General features: G+C 45.9%; 1 protein-coding gene across 1 annotated transcript; it reads right to left on the bottom strand.

Annotated features, from left to right (window-relative positions):
* Window positions 1–13,642: 13,642 nt before the first annotated feature.
* Nobox (NOBOX oogenesis homeobox) lies at window positions 13,643–19,221 on the bottom strand. Its single transcript, XM_085683673.2, has 9 exons — window positions 19,105–19,221; window positions 17,312–17,608; window positions 17,096–17,212; window positions 16,590–16,696; window positions 16,181–16,287; window positions 15,856–15,941; window positions 15,393–15,624; window positions 14,796–15,091; window positions 13,643–14,248 (listed from the first exon to the last, which is right to left on the bottom strand). The coding sequence occupies exons 1-9, from the start codon at window positions 19,139–19,141 to the stop codon at window positions 13,938–13,940; spliced, it is 1,590 nt and encodes a 529-aa protein (XP_085539799.2). The 5' UTR covers window positions 19,142–19,221; the 3' UTR covers window positions 13,643–13,937.
* Between the last annotated feature and the right edge of the window lie 399 nt (window positions 19,222–19,620).

A 19,620-nucleotide genomic window follows, 5' to 3' on the forward strand; every position in this document is an offset into this window, starting at 1 on the left:
ATCCCTCATGGTCTTGGATTCCTTGCTCATACTCTCACTCCTTCCACTCTTCACCTGGACCTTGGGAGCTCAGTCCAGTGCTCCGATGTGGTTCTCTGCCTCTGTTCCCCTCTGTTGTTAGACGAAGGTTCTATTGTAATATTTAAGATAATCATCAGTCTGACTACAGGGTAAGGCCAGTTCATTCACCCTCTTCTCTGTTGCTCAGGATCCTAGCTGTGATCATCCCTGTGGGCTCATGGGCACTTACTACATTTTTTTTTAGTTATATAATATATACATACTGGATTGTTTTCTAATCTGGGAAACTAAAAGATAATTGTACTTTACAAACCAGGTGGTCCTTAATTTAAGTCTTTGATTAAAAAAGAAAGAAAAACTGGATGTGAGTTATTCCTCTTTGGGTGAGTTACTACATTTTCCGTGTTATTCCTTTGCTCTGGTCCCTTTAAGGGCTAGCCACACCCACTCCCAGCCCCTTCTGACCTCCCTCTTTGCCATCTTAACTCTCCCTTCTTCTATCCCCGTCTCTCGGTGTGTGCACACGTGTCTCTGTCTCTCTCTCTATGTCTGTCTCCATGTCTCTCTGTCTCCCTCTTCTTTAAATAATAAATATTCAGTTTTATGTTTATCCTTACGTCTATTTATTATATCCTGTACGTCTTTTATCCGCCAACTCCACCCGCCAGCTCTGCCACTCGCGGTGTGGAACCTGCACCCGTTCTGGCGGCAGCCTCTGCCTGGATTAGCCTACCTCGGTCACCCGCCAACATATTATTTTTTAAGAACAAAATTCTGTAGACGTTGAATTTGGGGAGATTGATGCATGTGTAGACTCAGTGATTGTCACCTTCTCCAGATTCCAAGAATTTAGACTTTGCTTTAGTCCTAGTCATGTCGGTGGCGTAGAGACCCAGCAGTTGCTTGGGAGAACGTGTAAAGCAACCACATTTGAAACATGGATGGCACTCAGCTTTACTACGGAAGCAACACATGGAAGATGTAGTCATCCATAGGCCTGCTAACAGATCTGCACTGGAATGGGCACGGAGCTTGGAATCAAGCCGCCCTATACTGCATTGGTCCCTTTGTGTACCTGACCACACTGCATTGGGTCCTTTTTTTAGCTGATTCTTGTGTAGCAAGCTATTACGTTCACCACCCACTTTCACTTAAGGTTAACTCTGAACTTTGCATTTTATTGCTTATTACTTACTGTCTTCATTATTTAGAATAATTTTTGATAACATCAGCCTGTAGGGATTCTTTTTTTTTTTTTTTGCCTTTTTTCTTTCAGTTCTCAGGATCAAATCTAGAGCATTGTTGATTGATAGGCAAGCATTCTACTACTCAGCTCCACCCCATGGTTGCTTTTTTAAACTGACCTTTTTTTGATAGATGTTATTTAGAAGTCTTCAAAAGTCTAAATAGATTACATGTACTGCCTTCCTTCCTTCCTATGACACATATTTATCTCCCAGAAGTAAACTTGATGGTGGTTTGTATTCTCTTGAGGTACCCATATAGTCTGTGTGGGTTTTAGTGGTATTAGCCTTATTATGTATTTAATTATGCAATTAAGTATTTAGTGGTATTTCCATTATGAATTGTGTTGCGGCTCAGCGTATAGAAAGCCAGTGTTTTGGTGTCGTAGCCCTGTACAGACTCCTTGCTAATCCACCTCCCCGTGACACAAGTGAGACACTTATGCGTGTTTGGGCTTGGCTTTCAGACCTCTCTGTAAATATCTTACGTGCTGATGACTTGGCTTCGTCACCAGCACAGACCTGTGGCCCTAAGGCTGCATTAGCTGTAAGCATGACTCAGGAGCTGAATGGCTGTAGAGACCAGAGCCAGCAGTTTAACGTAATCTTCTCACTCTGAATCTAGGTGTGTGGAAAGGTCAAAGGTTACAAGCAAATGAGCTGGCAAGAAGGGCCAAATTCAGCCCAGGATTCAAATAAACTTCTTCCTTACATTTAGAACGTTCTTTATACTCAATAGCCTTTGATCCGTTTTTTGTTGTTGTTGTTGTTGTTTTTTTTCAGCCTTCCCATTTTTAAAATGACATTTATGAGTGGAAATTTTCCTAGTTCCTTCCTTGTAAGAGTGCCCAGCCTGCAATCACCACAGAATGTTTCAAAAAGAAATGACAACTGGTGATTCAAGAATGTTGATTCTGGGTGGGCAGTGGGCCGTGAACAGAGAATTTGGGGAGGAAAGACTCTCTAAACTGTTTTTCCCAACTGGTGAGGAAGGCGATTGCTGATGCCTGTTGCTCATGAGTCATGAGCCTGAGGGCAGAACTTGCAACAGGGCAGGGCCAAGTCTGGCCACAAATGAAACACCAGTGAGCAGATAAATGTTCCCCTGGCACTTCACCCCAGTGTTTCAGAGGCAGCTACCCCGAACAATGCAAATGGAAACGGGGAGCCGGGGCCAGCCTGTGCGTGCACTAATATGGAAATTCTAAATCGGCTCGCAGACCCAGGGGCTCGCACACACCGAGGAGAGAGTTCAGACTGTTCAGGGACGGTAGCCAAGACCAACAGCCCATTAGCTGTGCTGGAGCGGTCACAGAGAAACCTCAGGCCACCACAGAAGTAAGCACTCCTGGAGAACAGCAACACAAGAGGGGACCCATCCGGCCAGTTTTTGGGTGTTTTCTTAAGATCAACTTGTGATGGGAGTGAGATTATTCACTGTTGGTGGTAAAAACAAAAACAAACTCGGAAGACCCTTGTATCTTTAACACCCTTAGTCGTGGTGGCAGAGCCACTTAGTGGTTCTGGAGATAGAAAGGGTTCTGCTGAAAGGCACCCAGCCAGTTAGTTATGAGATACGGGTGCAAACTGCTCTGTGTTCGCCACTGAGATTTCGGCAAGTGGTCTGCAGAGTTTGATGTTTTCATAAAAGTTTGAAGGCGACTTGCCGGAAGGGAGAAAGTCTAAACAGGGAGAAGTTGGGCAGCGTGGGTTTTTGAGGGAGCCGGAAGGACTGGAGCTCCTATGTATTGGAGGTTAATAAGCAGGTGCTGGTGATGTGCCAAGTTGGGTGGGGCAAGAGATTGGAAACAAGGGTCAAGGTATGGTCTCCAGGTATTTTATCAGCCTTGCACTGGGGCCTTCAGATACTAGAGAGGGCTTGTGGGGCGTGTGTGTGTGTGTGTGTGTGTGTGTGTGTGTGTGTGTGTGTAAATTTAGAGGAGGATATAAAACATTTTTGAACAAGATGGATTTGATTCATCAGACTGGAATTCCTCTCTGGAATACGATAATGTTGGAATTAACTAATAAAGGGGAAACGGTTGGCCACCTGAGAACTAGAAAGCAAACTGAAAGCGTTTTTAAACACTTGGGAGTTGTACAGACGCTCGTGTATATACGCATGCGTACACATAGAGGCTAAAGGTTAGCAGCAGGTGCTTTGCTAATTGCCCTTCACCTTATTTTTTCGAAATGGGGTTTCTCATTGAGTGTGGAACTTGCATATTAGGCTGGACTGCTTGACCAGTGAGCCCCAGGGATTCCTCTATTCCGACCCTCCCAGGGGGTTATAGGCATGCACTCCTGCGCCCAGCTTTTTATGTGGGTGCTGGGAATCAAACTCAGGTACTCAAGCTTTTGCAGCCAGTGATTTGCTAACTGAGTCATTTGTCTGATTCCAGAAGGCCTTCTTTTTAATCTGTTGTTATATTTAGCATGCGTCTCCAGCACCAAAACAAACATGATTTTCCGGTAATTATTTCCTGGACACTGGAAGGACTCCACCGCTCTATGGACTCCTGTCCTATTGCCCGTCATTCTGGAAGTGCATTCCACAACACTGAGATGTTCTTTCCCCCCTCTTCCCTAGTATTAACAGGCTTGCCATGGATGGACCCAAACAAAGATGGCCCATTCCACAAGGGACTCTCTAAATCCTAATGTTTCTCCCCAGCCTCCAACACCATACACATATGCTCACTTTCCTCTCCGCCCGTGTTTTTCATGAATCCTGATTCTCTTCCTGGTTTGTGAGTACGCAACCCTCATGACTGCTTCAGTCGTCATTTCTCCGTCTTCTCCATCTAAATAATCTTGTTACCTACTGAAGAAAAACGCTGCAGTACTGACTATTTGCAATTTTTTTAGAGACGCAGGCACAAGCCCTCCTGAAGGATTGATTCCACTTCTGGTTTCCACCTGCTGTTCATACGTCCCCCTCCTAAACTTGCCATACCCTTACTGATTGAAGTGCACATCTCAAGACATGGGAATCCCCTCTGAAACTTACTTTTTTACAACTTGGGGCCAGTACTTCACTCCATCTGAGTTTCACATTTTCACCTACCACATTCATACTGCTTTCAGATGAAATTACTCAGCAGAGAGCTGGTTGCACAATCAATGTTAAATATACTGTTATCATTACCATTAATATTTCATTTGAGAACATTTTCTGGCTTTACCCAGAGAGCGCTTTCAGCTCCCCACGGTCTCATAAAAATAAGCAAAAAACAGGACAGGACAGGCTATGACTGATGCCCCTTCACCTAAGAAGACTCTCTCAGAAATAAAGGGCTTCACATTCATGAAGTTACAGACAGTTGTGAGCTGCTATGTGGGTGCAGGTCCTCTGGAAGAGTTACAGGCACCCCCAACCACTGAGCCATCTCTCCAGCCCCTTCTGGTTCATTTTCAACCAAACATCTCTTCCAGCTCCCTCCACCTCTGCTCTAAAACTGCCTGTTACTAGACAATCTCAATACCAGATCACTGTCTCATTCCCCTTCTCCAAGATGCTTCCAGAACAAACACAGCGAGTCCATCCTAGGATGACTTTTCTTCTCATACTTGCCCTGATGGACAATTCTGTGTGGTTCCTGACCTGAGCTATACTTCCCATGTGCACAAGCCTACAGGCTGTCTTTGGTTCTCATCTCTGACTCCAATTCCATATTTTTTTCTTCGCATAGAAACTCAGCCTTAGCAAACACAAAGTATCTTTGTTCATGCAAATTGATTGTGTCTCTACCCTCATTAGAATATTATTTCTCAAACTACTGATTCAGTTTCTGCTTTTCCCCTATCTAATTTCCTACCATGTTCCAGCAATTCTAACCTTAGCATTTCCCAGATCTATTCCCTATTTAGTCTTTGACCTTGTCTTTCCTTGGGCATCTTGGAGGCTAGTTCAGTCATTCGATACGGAGTCTTTATATCCTCTCTTTAAATCTGCCAGTCTTCTGTTCATTTCTCTTTTGAAAGCGCAGATCGGAGACAGACATGCCCATCAGTTCAAACAGCCAGTGCCTATGTTTGGGCAAAGAGTGCAGTCTGAATACCTTGACCTAGGCCTCTCCCTATTCCCCCTCCAGCCTCAGCTTCCCTCACAGCTTCCCACCAGCGACTCCAGTACACAGCATCACCCTGAGCTCCCTCATCCTCATCCTCATCCTGCCCTTGCTTCTGTCGAGAAAACTGCCTTTCCTTGCTGATCCCAAGCTTGCTCTTCCTGCAGGAGCCAGTTCTATAACTGGGCTCTACGCTTTCCCAAGCTGCCCCAGTGCACAGATAGAGCTGTTCTTCACTGGTGCTTCTGTTCCCTTTCTTCTCATGGCCAGCTCCACACAGCTAGCCCTGCCCAGCACTGCCCCATGTCTTTTACTGGTCCTTAGTGTTGGCAGCCTGCCCTGTGAGACTAGCAGTTCCCAGAAAGCTAGGAAGACATTTTATTCATCTTTGTATCCGTCAAGTACATTTGGTGCCTATAAATCCATCTTTACTGCTGGAACAAAGACCTTCCCTTATTTCTCAGGGCTTTGTTATAAAATCCAAATGGAAAGGTATTTATGACAGATCACTATACACTACGCCGCAAATGTAAAAACTAAATCTCCTTCAGTGTCCCTCTGAACCCAAGCACGCACTACTTCTGTATAAACAGAGAAAACCTTCCCTCCACAGGAATCAAATTTATTCCTAAGTAATCATAGCCATTTAAGACTTCAGCCAAATTGCTTTTCGTGGCCTGTTTCCATCCCATGTTCCATTAGTGCAGATGATGTTTAAGTAGGCATTTAGATTCTATTCTGTGTCATAAAGTTACATAAACATGAAATATTCAGCTGACAAGAAGAGATAGGAATTAAGCGGCTTTAAAATTTCCTGAAGAAAAAAAAATAATAATTGTAAAAGACCAGAAGCCTGTGTGGAAGGATCTAACGCTACAAGACTGGGAGAGGAAGGATCGGGGGAGTGGGGAGGTGGCTGGGAAATATTAGCTATGACCTGCTCGGAAGCCTGCCATGCAGGAGGCTGAGCAGATACAAAGGCAGACTCTGTGGTTTCTGAATCATGGGCTTTTCATGGGCATACATATTCTTAGCTAAGTGCTATAGGGCTCCCAGATTGAGTAGATAAAAATATCCAGCACCTCAAAATACAACTTGTCTATGCTTTAAAGAAAATCGTTTGTTGCTTATCTGAATTTGCCATTTACCTGAAAAACCAAACTAGCAGCCAACTGACTTTGATAACTAAGTCTTTGATAGGATGCTCTAGGGCATTTAGGGGAAAGGACTGAGCAAAGATTCCCTACTGGGCCCTTCTGACTAAACAACCAAATTTTTTAGGAGCACAAAGAAACTGGTGATGCATTGCCATCTAGTGGGAAAAAATTGTAGGGGAACTAAACAACCGTGCTGACATTTACTTAAATTTCTCTAGCATTTGCAAAGAAGGGTGGTACCCTGGCTAGCAGCCGAATGTGTACTGTTAGAAGATATGTCAATCAGGGGCAGGGGATGGTGGAATGAGGCTGGAATATGTTTGCCTAGGGGTGAGGGAGTAGTGAACTTCCCAGCATGTGGAAACTTGTCTCCCATTCAGGAAACAAACAAACAACAGCGAAAACAAAAAACTACAGCGAAACCAAGAACTTTTCAAAGGAGAATGCAGGGGGGTCTACTCCCAGGAGATAGCAAAGAGCAGGGTTGCTAGAATGTAGTGCCTGAGGTAGTTACCATGACAACTGATGATAGACAAAAGCCTTGATTCTTATTTCAGCCTGTTTGATCAAGGAAAGGAAAGTGATCTAGAAATTAGAAAGTTTCAGTGAAAAATAAAATAAATAAAAGGTGGCCTTGGAACGTAAAGCAGGGTGTCACAGCTGGTTTCAATAATTCCATCATTTTTCTAGAGGAGAGGGTCTCTAAGGTGTGATAGAGGCAAATTGATAGATACTTGATAGATACGAATTTCTATCTAGTTGATTGTTTAAGAGCTTCATGAAAATACATTTAATGTAAAATTCTTAAATACTTCTATAAGAGACTTTTGAAATGAAAGTAATAAACAGTTAAAAAAAAAACATATAAAGCCAAACAGTCAAATAACCAAGTGATGAGGGTGTGAGGAAAGAGGAATCCCTATCCACTGCTGGTGGGGGTGTAAGCCTGTGCAGCCGTCATGCAAATCAGTATGGGAGTTTCTAAATAGCCATAAAATCCATCTACCATAAAACCCTACCACTTTCATCTGGGCAGTGGTGGCGCATGCCTTTAATCCCTGCATTCGGGAGGCAGAGGTGGATCTCTGTGAGTCTGAGGCCAGCCTGGTCTACAGAGCTAGTTCCAGATAGGCTTCAAAGCTATAGAGAAACCTTGTCTCGAAGGAAAAACAAAACAAAACGACAACAACAAAAACCCTACCACTTTCAGCATATACCCCAAAGACTATCCTACCGCAGAGATCCCTGCACATCCATGCTTATTCCTGCATTGTTCACAAGGAGATGGATGTCTATCCACAGAGGGATGGAGAATGAAAATGTGATACGTGTACATAATGGAAGTTTGTTCTAGGCATACAACAACATGGGACTTAGAGAAAAAGGGATACAGATAGTATTGTATTAAATGAGGTAATATAAACTCTGAATGACAGAAATCACTTCTCATATGCAAATCCTAGTTTGTTTATATACATATAAGTGTATATATATGTGTATGTATGATGTATGTAATAAGTGGGTGCAAGTATGAGTATAGGCTACGACACTAGAAAAGAAACCACAAGAGAGAAGAACAAGAAGTTGAAGATGTGAGGAAGGCAATAAGACACGTGAGCCAAGAAAAAGAAAAGGAGGTTATGGGGGCAAAAGGAGGCTCAAGGAAATGGTAGAGAAGAGGGGGTCAAAACAAGTGACACTGTGTTTCAAAATGTCTTAATGAAACACTGATTAAAATAATAAAGTATTTGTCTTCTTTTTTATTGCTGTGATAAGACTTTATGACCAAGCAAAGGTGTAAAAGACAGCCTTTATTTGGGGCTTACAGTTTCAGAAGGTGAGTCCACAACCACCATGGTGGAGAACATGGCAGCAGGCATGGTGCTAGAGCAGTGACTGAGAGCTCACGCATGATCCACAAGCATGAAACAGAGAGAGCTAACTGGGAGTGACGGGTACTTTTGTAACCTGACATCCCACCCTGGTGATACACCTCCACCAAAACAGCCACACCTCCTAATCCTTCCCAAACAGTTCACCAGTGGGGGACCAAACCTTCAAATATGTGAGCCTATGGAGACCATTCTCATTCAAATCCCCACACTGTTCTTACAGGCATAAAAGATGGTGGGTGTCCCTGAAGTGCAAAGTATGTTATGGCGTTAGGTTGACATCTGGTTGCACTACAGAAAATATCCTGATTTTATTGGGCCATAAAAGCAGGTTCTCTGAACATAACATTTTGGAAGAGCTAACAAAAGATGGCTTTGGATGATAGTACAGATGAAGATTCATGGCTAGTTTAACGCCAAGGGCCAGTAATAGATTATTTTCCAGGTGAATGGAAGACTATCTAATACACTCTTATTGTCCTGCTTATTAATTTAGCAATGGTTGAAATATCATAAATATATCCAAAAAGAACATTGACTTTCAATTAGAACAAAATTTTCAAATAGAACAAAATCTTGTAAGATGGGCAATATCCCATAAGGATTTCAAAACATGTTAACAAGATCATGAAGAGGTGAACAGGTGACACAAATCTCAACATATTTAGATCTGAGACGAGATGTTGTTTCTCCAAGTACAACTTGGGAGTGAATTAGCCTCAAAACATCTTCTACTAAAATGCCCTGGAGGCTGTAATTGATAAGAATGTGACCGTGCTGTGGGGACCAACAGAACACCTCACTAGGGTTCATTAGCAGAGATCCCATTAGCAGAGATCCTATTAGACAGGGAGGACAGTCTGCAGTAAGCAGCACCCGCAGCTTTGCCAAGGTAAGGTCCAGACCTGACATTGCCGCCATTCCTCAGAGGAACAATAGAAAATCACATTCACCTGATCAGAGAGAAGGAACCTGGAGCCCAAGCCGTATGAGGGCTGAGTGAATTGGTTCCAGCATGCCTGAAGAATGAGTGGTCTTCAGGGATGACACACGGTCCCCAGCGGTCCCGGCGTTAGTTTATTCTTTCTTCTGACTCAGGAGAACTAAACTCCACTCTATTCTGGGAAGCTAGATTTGGTTTCCTCCCAAAATCAAGAACTTGAGAGGCAATTTGTTCAAGAATTTTGTGAACTAGCACTGACAAAGACCCAGGCTGTTAAGATGTCGTAGAGATGGAGTAAGAGTGTTTCTGGTGTGTCAGTAGTTCAGGCTTCTTCAATTTCTAGTTTCTAGGCTTCTAAAGAATACTCATTTCCTGTCCTCAGACCATCTTTCATTTTTCATCTTTCAATACTTAAGTCTACTTTTAGTAAAAGTATGTTTATATTGTCTAAAACGTGGTCTAAGAGTTGCATATTAGGCTACATCTTGAAGTTCACCAAGTTTCAGTTTTTTAAAATTTGTATGCGTGTGGGGGGTGCATACACACTCCACCCTCATGCGTGTATGTACACTCACATATGCACACAATCACACAGGTGCAAATTCACATGTGCATGCGCGCACGCACACACACACACACACACACACTTTTGCCATATACAGGGTGCTACCAACCACTGAAAGGACTCCAAACCAATCCCAAGCTGTAGAAAAACACAGAGTGCTAACTAGACTATATCTCTACCAAGTTTGAGGTTTTTTTTTTTAAGATTTATTTATTTCTTATGTATACAACATTCTGCCACCATGTATGCCCACACGCCAGAAGAGGGCGCCAGATCTCATTACAGATGGTTGTGGTTGCTTGGACTTGAACTCAGAACCTCTGGAAGAGCAGCCAGTGCTCTTAACCACTGAGCCATCTCGCCAGCCCCCAAGTTTGCGTTTTGACAACAACTGAATAGGTGATATCTGATGAGAACAAAAAGTCTCTCACTTATCTGTTTCGAGGTGGCCCATTTCTTGGGCCTTATGAGATTGAATGTAAATCAAAAGGATTTGTGAAATGTCTCTTTTAAAAGACTCCCTTGTGCCCATAATAAGAGACATCTATATTATAGGCTATACATTTGAATGCCTAAGTTAAGGGCTTTGCTACTGGTGCCGTGACCCTTGAGTGGCAAAGAACTGATAATTACAACACTAGGCTGCAGTTTTCAACTTGGTTTGTAAACTCCCATATGTGTTCCTATCAGTATTCATGTAGGATTAATTCTAGGATTCCCCTGGATGCAAAAATAGGTAGATGTTCAAGTCCCTCCACTGCAATGTCAGTGTGCAATCAATCTATAGATACTTTCTCATATACTTTGACTCATCTCTAGATTATTTACAATACCCCAAACAATGCAAATAGTTATGCTAAATGACAAGGAAAATATCTACACATGCTCAGTATAGATGCAATTTTTTTCCAAATAGTTTCGCATTGCAGATGATTGGATCTAAAGCTGTGAATCTGAAGGGCTTCCTCAAAGATCAATGGAGAAGGTGACTGAGTACCAAAGATAGTTCTTTTCCACATCCAAAATAGTGTCCCTAATGGTTCTTATAGCCATGGAACCAAGAACTATTTTGGTGAATATGTAAACAGTCCATTTTGAGAGGGATTTTTTGTGAAAAAAAAATATTCAATAATCAAAGCAAATTCTAATTTAGGAAGTGTTCTAGGCTACCAGAGTTGGATGCTAAATATAGCTCCAACTTACAGGGAGGTTGATTCATAGCTGAAGACTTGGAAAAGGGGATACAAGACTGACCTCTGCCACTTGCTCCCTAAAAGCTTTCTGAGAATTGGCTGTTTAAATCCAGTCACCACTCAGTCTCCTAACAATAGACACTCTTAATAGGATCACTGAAGTTTCCCTTCCTAGACTCTTACAGATCTGTCACTCATGTTAACAAATGCTCCTTTCCATGTCTCCCCTTCTCATTACTTAACTTCTGCTACAATAGTTTTGACCTTCTTTAACTCTCCTTGCATTCTCTGAGTATCATTCAAAAGTCATCCGCACCTTGGTTTTCCATTAGAAATTCCCTTGCTGCTTCCGGGGTGCACTCTCCCATCAACTACAGCCATAGCGATCCTTTCCTGTCATTAGATCCACCTGCTTCTTCCTTGGGTGCATTACATCTCCTGCCTCCCGCACTGTAGACTTGACGGTGACCATCTGTCTCCATATGAACACAGATCTCATGACGCTCCTTTACAACCTACAGCCTCCTTCTCCCTGCCTGTTACCTCTCCCTGCTGTTCCTTGGTACACTCTTGACTTCACTGTCCTGATGCCCGCTCACCTACCCCCCCTGAGTTCTCCCCAAGTTCCTTATCGCCCCTCTCCTTTTCTTACATGTCCCTCCTTTTCTGCTCACTTCATCGGTACTCACACATGTAGTTCCCTGACATTCTTTGTATTCTCTTTGCACATTTTCCGACCACACATGTTCAACTGTCCTCCTTATTTGATCATTTCTCCCCATCATGAGCGTTTTCCCTGGTGGCATTCTGCACCCTGAGGGACGAATTTGCACCCATCCCCCTAACCCATCTTTCAATTCTGAAGCCTCCTCCTGTGTGAGAATACTAATCTTCAGAACTCTGCTCTCCATTTCCCACTTTTGAAGCCATGAACCCCAGTTTTCTCTGAGTGTGTATTTTCAGTTTGAGCTTCTTTTCACCTGGAATCTCTTTGCTCCTCCCAACTACTTTCTCTGGGTCTCATGATCTAGTCTTTCTTACCTTGGACCTCCGGGTCCCTTCACCTTCCCGTTTCTGTATCTGGGCTTTATACGTTTCTTCTTTAATAGAATTTGAGGATAGAAGAGAATAGTCACAGAATGAAATCTATCACCCAGTCCACGTGTTATTTTCTACAGGCTGTACTCTTCTTTCTGGTCTCATTTGGATCCATCTCTCTCATCTTTACTATCCTTTACTTTCTCATACAAACTGTACACCCACCATCTTACCATTATACTAAGGCAAGCACTCACACCCAGAACCACAGTCTATCTAATATTTCTTCCTTTGTTGTGGAATCGGCCATTGCTCCAGTTTGTCCATATGAGGAAAGAAATACTTAGCCTTTTTGCAGGTCTGAAGTTTGTTTGCAAATGCCTGGAAGACAGACATGCACACACGGGCATGTTCTCATGCTCTGTCCATTCCCTCCTCAGCTCTTGACCCCTTGTCTAGTCATTGAGAAAAGATTTTTTTTTCTTTTCCCTCTTCTACCCAAAACCATTACCACAGCTGCCTAGATTAACTCACAATCAAAAAGAGTAGCCATAAACAGACCTGCACAACTTCAGACTGTGGCTGAGTAAGAACCTATAGTTACTAGCATATATATCATGTATATTCTTTCCAGGTTCCTAGTCACATTCTTTTGGTTCCTTTCCCAGCTATGGTGTAGAAGACAGAAAGACCTTTGGAACCTTCATCCCAACCCAGTGAGGTCTGTGCTATCTAAAATAAGACATAGTATGACATCACCCTAGCCAGGGAAGAACCACCTTCTTGCAATACTATTTCAGGTATCCTCCACGCCTCATTCTTTATTCCTATTATCCCCACCCTTCATCGGAAGAAAATTTGGGGGGAAGTTAGGATTCACAGTAACAGATTTATACAGCTTCATGCCCACATCCGATAGCTTCCAGGCACTCGCATTTCTCCAGTGACCCTACAAGGCCTACATTTGAGGATCCCAGACTCGCTTTCAGTTTTGGGTTTGGGAATAAGACTCTTTTAGCAGCAGAACTAAAGGAAAAATCATAAGGTGCCCCAATCCCCCTTTAGTGAAGAAATAGACCCATAAAAATGCCAGGCTCCGGACGGTGATATAAAGTGGGGACCTTCTTTAAAGGCTACATCTAAGAAACACCCAGAAGTGCGGCGCCCGGTGCCCATGTGCACTCTATGTGCCACCATATAGTTCATGGACTGGGCAAGGGGCTGGATATTGAAACACACAAAGACTCACAGAGAGAGACACAGGTCATCATCGATGCCAGAATGCCCCCTTCACTGTGCTCAGGGGCAGCTGATATAGAGATAGCCACGCCCCAGCCAAACCCACGAGAAACCATTCCCCTGCCCTCAGGAATTCCTGAGGGTCTCCTGCTCAGAGCGGCTGTAGGCACCCAGATCAGGGGAAAACAAGTTGTTTACAAGAAATTCAGGATCTGGGGGATCACTGCTCCCACCATTGAGGTAGTCAGAAGCACAGCTCTTCATTCACAGAAAGACACCCAATAGTTACCGTTTTATTGCATACATTGGGCACCACGTCAATGTCTTGGAAGGAACAAAAGTCACAGAAAGCGATGGAACATTTACAAGTAGCACAGCCCAATTCTCTTCAGAACTTCTAAGGGTTAAAGGAGAAAAAAATGATGCCAGCTCTCTTCTTCATAAAACCCAGGTTAGGGAGACCCTGGGCTCCCATACTAGGCCAGTCCATAGCCTTTCCAGTCTTTCAGTTCTGCTCTTGGCGTGAGTGCCTCAATCCTGTTCTTCTCCACAGTCCCCGGACAAGGACCTTCTCTTCACTCTTTAGTCCCAGGGCCATGGCTATTCTTAATCTTGTCCCTCACTTCCTCTGGTACGGGCTGCTCAAGGGAAGAGGCCTTCTGCTGTTCTGGCGTTTTGTTCAGCGAGGACCCTGTCTCTGGTCTAATGCCTTCAGGAAGCCCACTGAGTTCTGATGGAAGGTGCTTGCTTATAGGCTGAGCATATGGAACTGGAAGCAAGTCTGGAAAGTAGCCCTCTGCCCCCATAGGGTGCCCCAGAGTCGGTGGGCAGAGTGGACTGGGGAAGGGAGATTCTGGCAAACAATGGCCACTCCAGGGTCCTGGACCTGTGGAGTCAAAGAATATGGGAATTATTGGACATGACTAAAAACATTGAAAACCACTAAATTGTGTGAGCCTCTTTCTCCTTCTTCAGGCCCAAGATTTAGGTCCTAGTGCAGCCTGGGGGAATCATTAACACAAGCCTCTCCCCTAGGATCAGACAGGCCCAATTCCGGGCCCTGTGATTTAGCTGACCATAGGTCAAGGCTAAGGGCTGGCCCATATAGACACCAAGGATATCCAGAACCACTCTTTCATTCATGAAATGGCTTTGGGAGTTTTAGAAGTCTGGGTAGTTTGGCATAATAGCTGCTACCAATTCTGGACCAGGTCCTTTTGTTCGTTATTTCTAATTGTCACCAAATTCTTCAGCAATATGGAACTAGTGTTCCAATGCCAGACCAACAGAAGTTTTTCAGTCGCTACAAGCAGGGGCCAGAGGTTTGCTTACCACCCATGATCGGCCTCATTCTGCCTTCTAGGTAAGGGGGCATTGTGTCTTTCTCAACTTCAGACAAAAGTGGGGAATCTTCCTTTCCAGTCCCAACTCACCCATATTTCCAGTAGGTGGCTGTGGCAAGATCTGACCTGGTGGCGGCCCTGGACAATAATCTTGTGATGTGTCCCCACCGAGGCCAAACGGAAGTGAGAAAAGAGAGTCTTCCGGCGGTAGAAAGCTTGGGATGGGGAGCGGGAAGGGGGGCAGATAAGGAAAGTGGGGCTGAAAGGGTGGGAAGAGAGGAGTCTGTGGAGCCTGCGAGAACTGGAATGAACCCAGCTGGTTGCTTGCTTGATAGTCCTGAGGTCCCAGGTCTTCCAAATTTGAGCAGGTGGGTGGGGAGGTGATGCTGTGGGGGGACAGGGGAGTATTTAGTGAGGTGCAGCAGTGACCTCATTCCCAGTAAAAAAAGACCCTTCCCTGTTAAACCCCTCCCTTTCTCCACCTCTGTGACAACTTCAAACCCTGGATGTCACTGGTGCCTCATCTCCTCCTTCCACCACAAACCCCCTGCTCACTGCTTCTTCTCTTTCTTTCTCTTCTATTGCTATAACATATTAGATCATTCTTACCCAAAACGATCAACGCATCTTTTAACTCCGCATCACATAAGCCCTCTCAGCCCTTTCCCTCTCCCCGCTATCTCATACCTGGTACCCCAGGATCCACAGAACCTGTCCTTTTGTAGGCTGTCACTTCCAGGAATGTCCCTCAGTGGAGGTATCACTTGAGGAACTTGGATAGGACTAAGGGAAGGAGGAAAGTTGGTCCTTCGAAGAGGTGGGGGGCTGAAGAGTGGCGGGGTTATTGCCACCCTCTGAGCACCCTCACTGCGTTGAGAGGGGATCTGAGTCTGGTCCGAAGTCAGGAGCATGGGGAGCTCTAGGAAAATATGGCAAAGAGGAGCTCTCAGCATAAGAAGGTGGGGATAGAGAGGCATCTGGGATACTGCTGGATGGCGGACAGCGCAACACTCAGGGAACCCGGGCACAGGACCCTGGAGAGCTGCCCCCACTGCTTCCTCTAGGGACTGAGGACTTTTTCTGTTCCAACCGTCTCCTTAGCTTTCATCTTCCCCTACCCTAGGCAAACTTTCTGAAAGTGGTAACTGACCTGGCAAAGCGTCCAAAATGTGCTCTGGAGGAGCAGGGCCAGGCTCTAGGTCTGTTGGCATAGGAGCTAGGAGCTCAGGAGCAGACCTGCAGGCAGAACGGACAAGACTGTAGCTTTTAAGGCCACTGGATTTAGATCTCAGATTTGGTGCAAGGAAAGGGCCACTCAAAGGCACCAGCAGCTCCTTGACTCCATCCCAACTCAAATTCCTTGAAGGATTAGTCAGTAACCCCAAGCACACACACCCAGCTTCCAACAAGACCCCCAGAACTCCTGTGTGTATCCCACTTCTGCTTGGCGTGAACAACCCAGGAGCCAGTCTCACCTGCGTTGACTGCTGTCAGCACTGGGGGCTACAGAACCGTCTTTAGTTTCCTTCTCACCCAGTTTCTCTACTTTCCGCCATTTTGCCCTACGGTTCTGAAACCACACCTATGGACAGAGGAAGGGCACCTGAAACTTAAGAACGCTGGCAGAGACTGTCTTGGGTGTCACTGTGGAGGAGACTTTGCTTGGTTTCGGTTACCTCTTGGAAATATAAAAAGATCTCGGTGGTATCGTCCTTCCTTGTTTAATTGGTTAAAGCTGTGGCCCATGGATTAGTTGGGACACCCTTGCATCTGAGACTAACTTCCATCTCTATCCCAGCTGAGACGGAACACATACCCCCCCTCCCCAGATAGTGCTGACCAGCAGCTTCTGTATCACCCCGCTGACCAGCCAGCCCCCTTTACCATAACACGTTGAGGGGTGACCCCCACCATGTGGGCAATCTCTCGGCGCTTGTCTCCATCTGGATAGTGGTCTTGCTGGAATATCCGTTCTAGCTCCTCCAGCTGGTCTGCAGAAAAAGAGGGGAGGATAGATACCGCAGCAGGAAAGGAGAAAAGGAGATGCCCATTGGGCACTTATAGCAGGTATGGCCATGGGTGCCAAAGCAAGAGCCAAGCCTCTCAGCATGCACAGTGTGATATGGGCACCCATAGCAGGTACGCTCATGGGTGCCAAAGCAAGAGCCATGCCTCTCAGCATGCATAGTGTGATATATGCATTCCTGACTCTTCTCTCCAGGTCTAACAAGACAAGACAGCTTGCCTGGTCTTCCCTTCTGGGGTCAGAGGTGTTGGTGCTGCCATGGACATAGAGAAACATGCAACAAAGTGACTAACCGTACCCCAGCATCTCCTGGGGCCACACTCTTTGGGGAGAGCTACAGCTTCCTCTACCTTTCCAGACTAACCTGAGCGGTACAGGGTTCGAGTCTTTTTCCGAAACTGAAAGGTCACTTCTAGGGATTCCTTCAGGTTCTCCTGTTGGCTCTTCTTGGTCAATGTACTGAGGAGACTGGAGGCTAGGTCTGGTTCAGAAAGCATAGTTTTGTTTGTAGCATATGTTGAGTGACATCTTGAAAATAACCCTCAAGCCAACCCCGTGGTGTTCGGCTTCCTGAGCTTACCAGGGACTGCAGAGATGGATGGCTTCACTCTCTTTGTCTCTTTCTCTAGGAGAGAAGAAACTCCTTCCCGGGGCTGGGGACTACATGCAGCTGGTTCTGGGTCTTTGTCGTGGCACCCTCTGCAGGTGCCACCCCTCAGTAACTCTCCAGAGGTCTCCAACAGTGGTCTCTTTCCAGAACCAGCCCCGGAGAATGAGGACAGCTTGCCTTGGTCATCTTCAGGAGGTGGGGCAGAGCCCTTCAATGGTCCCTCTGACTCCAGCTCAGCAGTCCTGGGCTTGCCTCCAGCATCCTGGCCTGTGGAGAGCAGCAACCACTGGCATTAGGCGGCAGAGCCCCTTTCTCCCTATGGCTGATCAATCCGCTGTTAGAACCTAAGCTTTTATTTTCCTGTTTCCCAAATGAGGCTGGAAGGAGACACGGAGGATGGATTAGATGCTGCAGTTGTAACCCCAACCATAAATATTGTGTTGCTGCTTCATAACTGTAGCTTTGCTACTGGTATGAGCCATAATGTGAGCACCTGTGTTTTCCAATTGGTCTCATGTGACTGGGGCACCTGCGAAAAGGTCGTTCAGTCCCCCGAGGAGGTCACAGATTGAGAACCACGGGATTAGTTACTCCAACTGCTTTGGAAAATTTAAACAACTATGGCAACCCTGAAGGGGTCTTAATGTGAGAACAGTGGCAAGCTGGGTACACATCTTATTTTTTCCCAGACATCAGACAGAGGTGCACGTTCAGGGGACAGGCACCAGTTCTGATCTTACTAATAAACAACTGTTAGGGGAGGGGTGAGTAGGAAGAGAAAACCAGACCTATTATTTTGGCTTTCCTCAGACTAGCGCCCCACTTCCGCCCCCCCCCCCCCCACCGCGTCCCCAAGCTAGGTTGCTCGTACTCCTCCACCTAGTCCAAGTCTTTTACAGGTGAGGAAAAGCGCCCATCTGGAAGGAAAATCCCCTTCACACCATCGTAAAACTCACCCCCCAACTTTGAGCCCACTTAATATGCGCCGTGCCCATTGGATCCCCATGAGGCAGACATTTTCCCACCAGGTGACGAAATGGAAAAAAGTCCTAGGAATAATCCACCCAAGATCACACAGGGCTGGGGTACAGGGGCACAGGTTGCCCTTAGCCACCCACCACCTGGAACGTTTCCCAGGATCCCAAACACTTCTTTTCTGTATATACTCCTGACAAAATAAAATTTACTTCAGGGAGTTTCTGTCATCTCCAATGAAACAGAAAAAGTGTAACGGAAGGCTAACTAAAGCCTTTGATGCTGCCGCTAACAAAACACTTTCTAACAATACATAAAGCTCTTGGGGGCAAGCCCTGACTCTGAAGCTTCTTCCAGCTGATTCTAGATATACCGTGGGACCACTTCAGAGAGGTGGAGAGGGGGCGCAGCCGGGGGGTGAGGGGATCAGGGTGGACCACGGGACGCTCGGACAAATAAGCTTTCTAACAGTTTAGGAGGGCTTGTAGCCCAGTAAGGAACATGGTACAGAGTGGACGCTCAACAAACTTGGACCTTGTTGGATTAATGGACTGTACCGAGAGAGGCGAAGAGTCTCAGAACCTAGAGTAGAGCAATGTTGGAGACCTAACACCAGCTTTATCCTCAGCATGGCGGGGATGATCCCTAAACAAAAGGATGTGATGAGGTCGCCTCCCTTTCCCACTATCACCCGTAGACCTAAGCAGCCTCTTAAGGCTGACAGGGTGGCCGGCAGACCTCACGGGCTCAGGAAACCCTCACCAAGGTCGACCCTGATGCATGCTTACCCCGCTTTTTCCTGCAGAGCTTCTCCGTGGGCTCCATGGCACAGACTTCCACTTCTCAGCCCGCCCTGGTACCACAGGCCCAGCCTTAATGAAGTCCGTGGGGTGGCCAGGTGTGGGGAGTCTGCACAGGCCAGGGCGCGCGCAGCAGGAGCTTGCGCCCCCAATCCCACCCCCAGGGCGAGGCACAGCACACCTGGGGTTGGGATGAGGGCCTGGGAGATCCATCCTGTAGTTTCCTGGCTATCTCTATGCAGCCCCAAGGGGCCCAGATGCCTGTCACCTTCCTAGAGTTGGGGCAGGAACAGAGCGGCTGCAGGATTGCAGGCCTGCTAGTGGGGTGTCTTTGAAGGCGAGGTTCTCAGGCTCAGCACACAGTCAATGGACATGATTGGGGTTACCTCCTGATCCTTGTGTAAGGAGACTTCTGCAACCCCTCATGAAGAGAGGCCGCTGTATCTCCTGCCTACTTCAAGGATTTTTGTGGCCCAAAGTCCGAAGTGATTTGAGGATCCTTAG

Source organism: Myodes glareolus, chromosome 25 (assembly GCF_982192425.1).
Source record: "Myodes glareolus chromosome 25, mMyoGla1.1, whole genome shotgun sequence".
Lineage (NCBI taxonomy): Eukaryota > Metazoa > Chordata > Mammalia > Rodentia > Cricetidae > Myodes > Myodes glareolus.

What these genes read in the sequence shown, in the direction of transcription:
- Nobox (XM_085683673.2), bottom strand. Translation starts at nt 19,141, where the DNA reads ATGGAGCCCACGGAGAAGCTCTGCAGGAAAAAGCGGG. An exon ending in TCGAACCCTGTACCGCTCAG is followed by an intron (nt 16,697 to 17,095) that starts GTTAGTCTGGAA and finishes CTTTTTCTGCAG; the next exon opens with ACCAGCTGGAGGAGCTAGAA. An exon ending in TGTGGATCCTGGGGTACCAG is followed by an intron (nt 15,092 to 15,392) that starts GTATGAGATAGC and finishes GTCCCCCCACAG; the next exon opens with CATCACCTCCCCACCCACCT.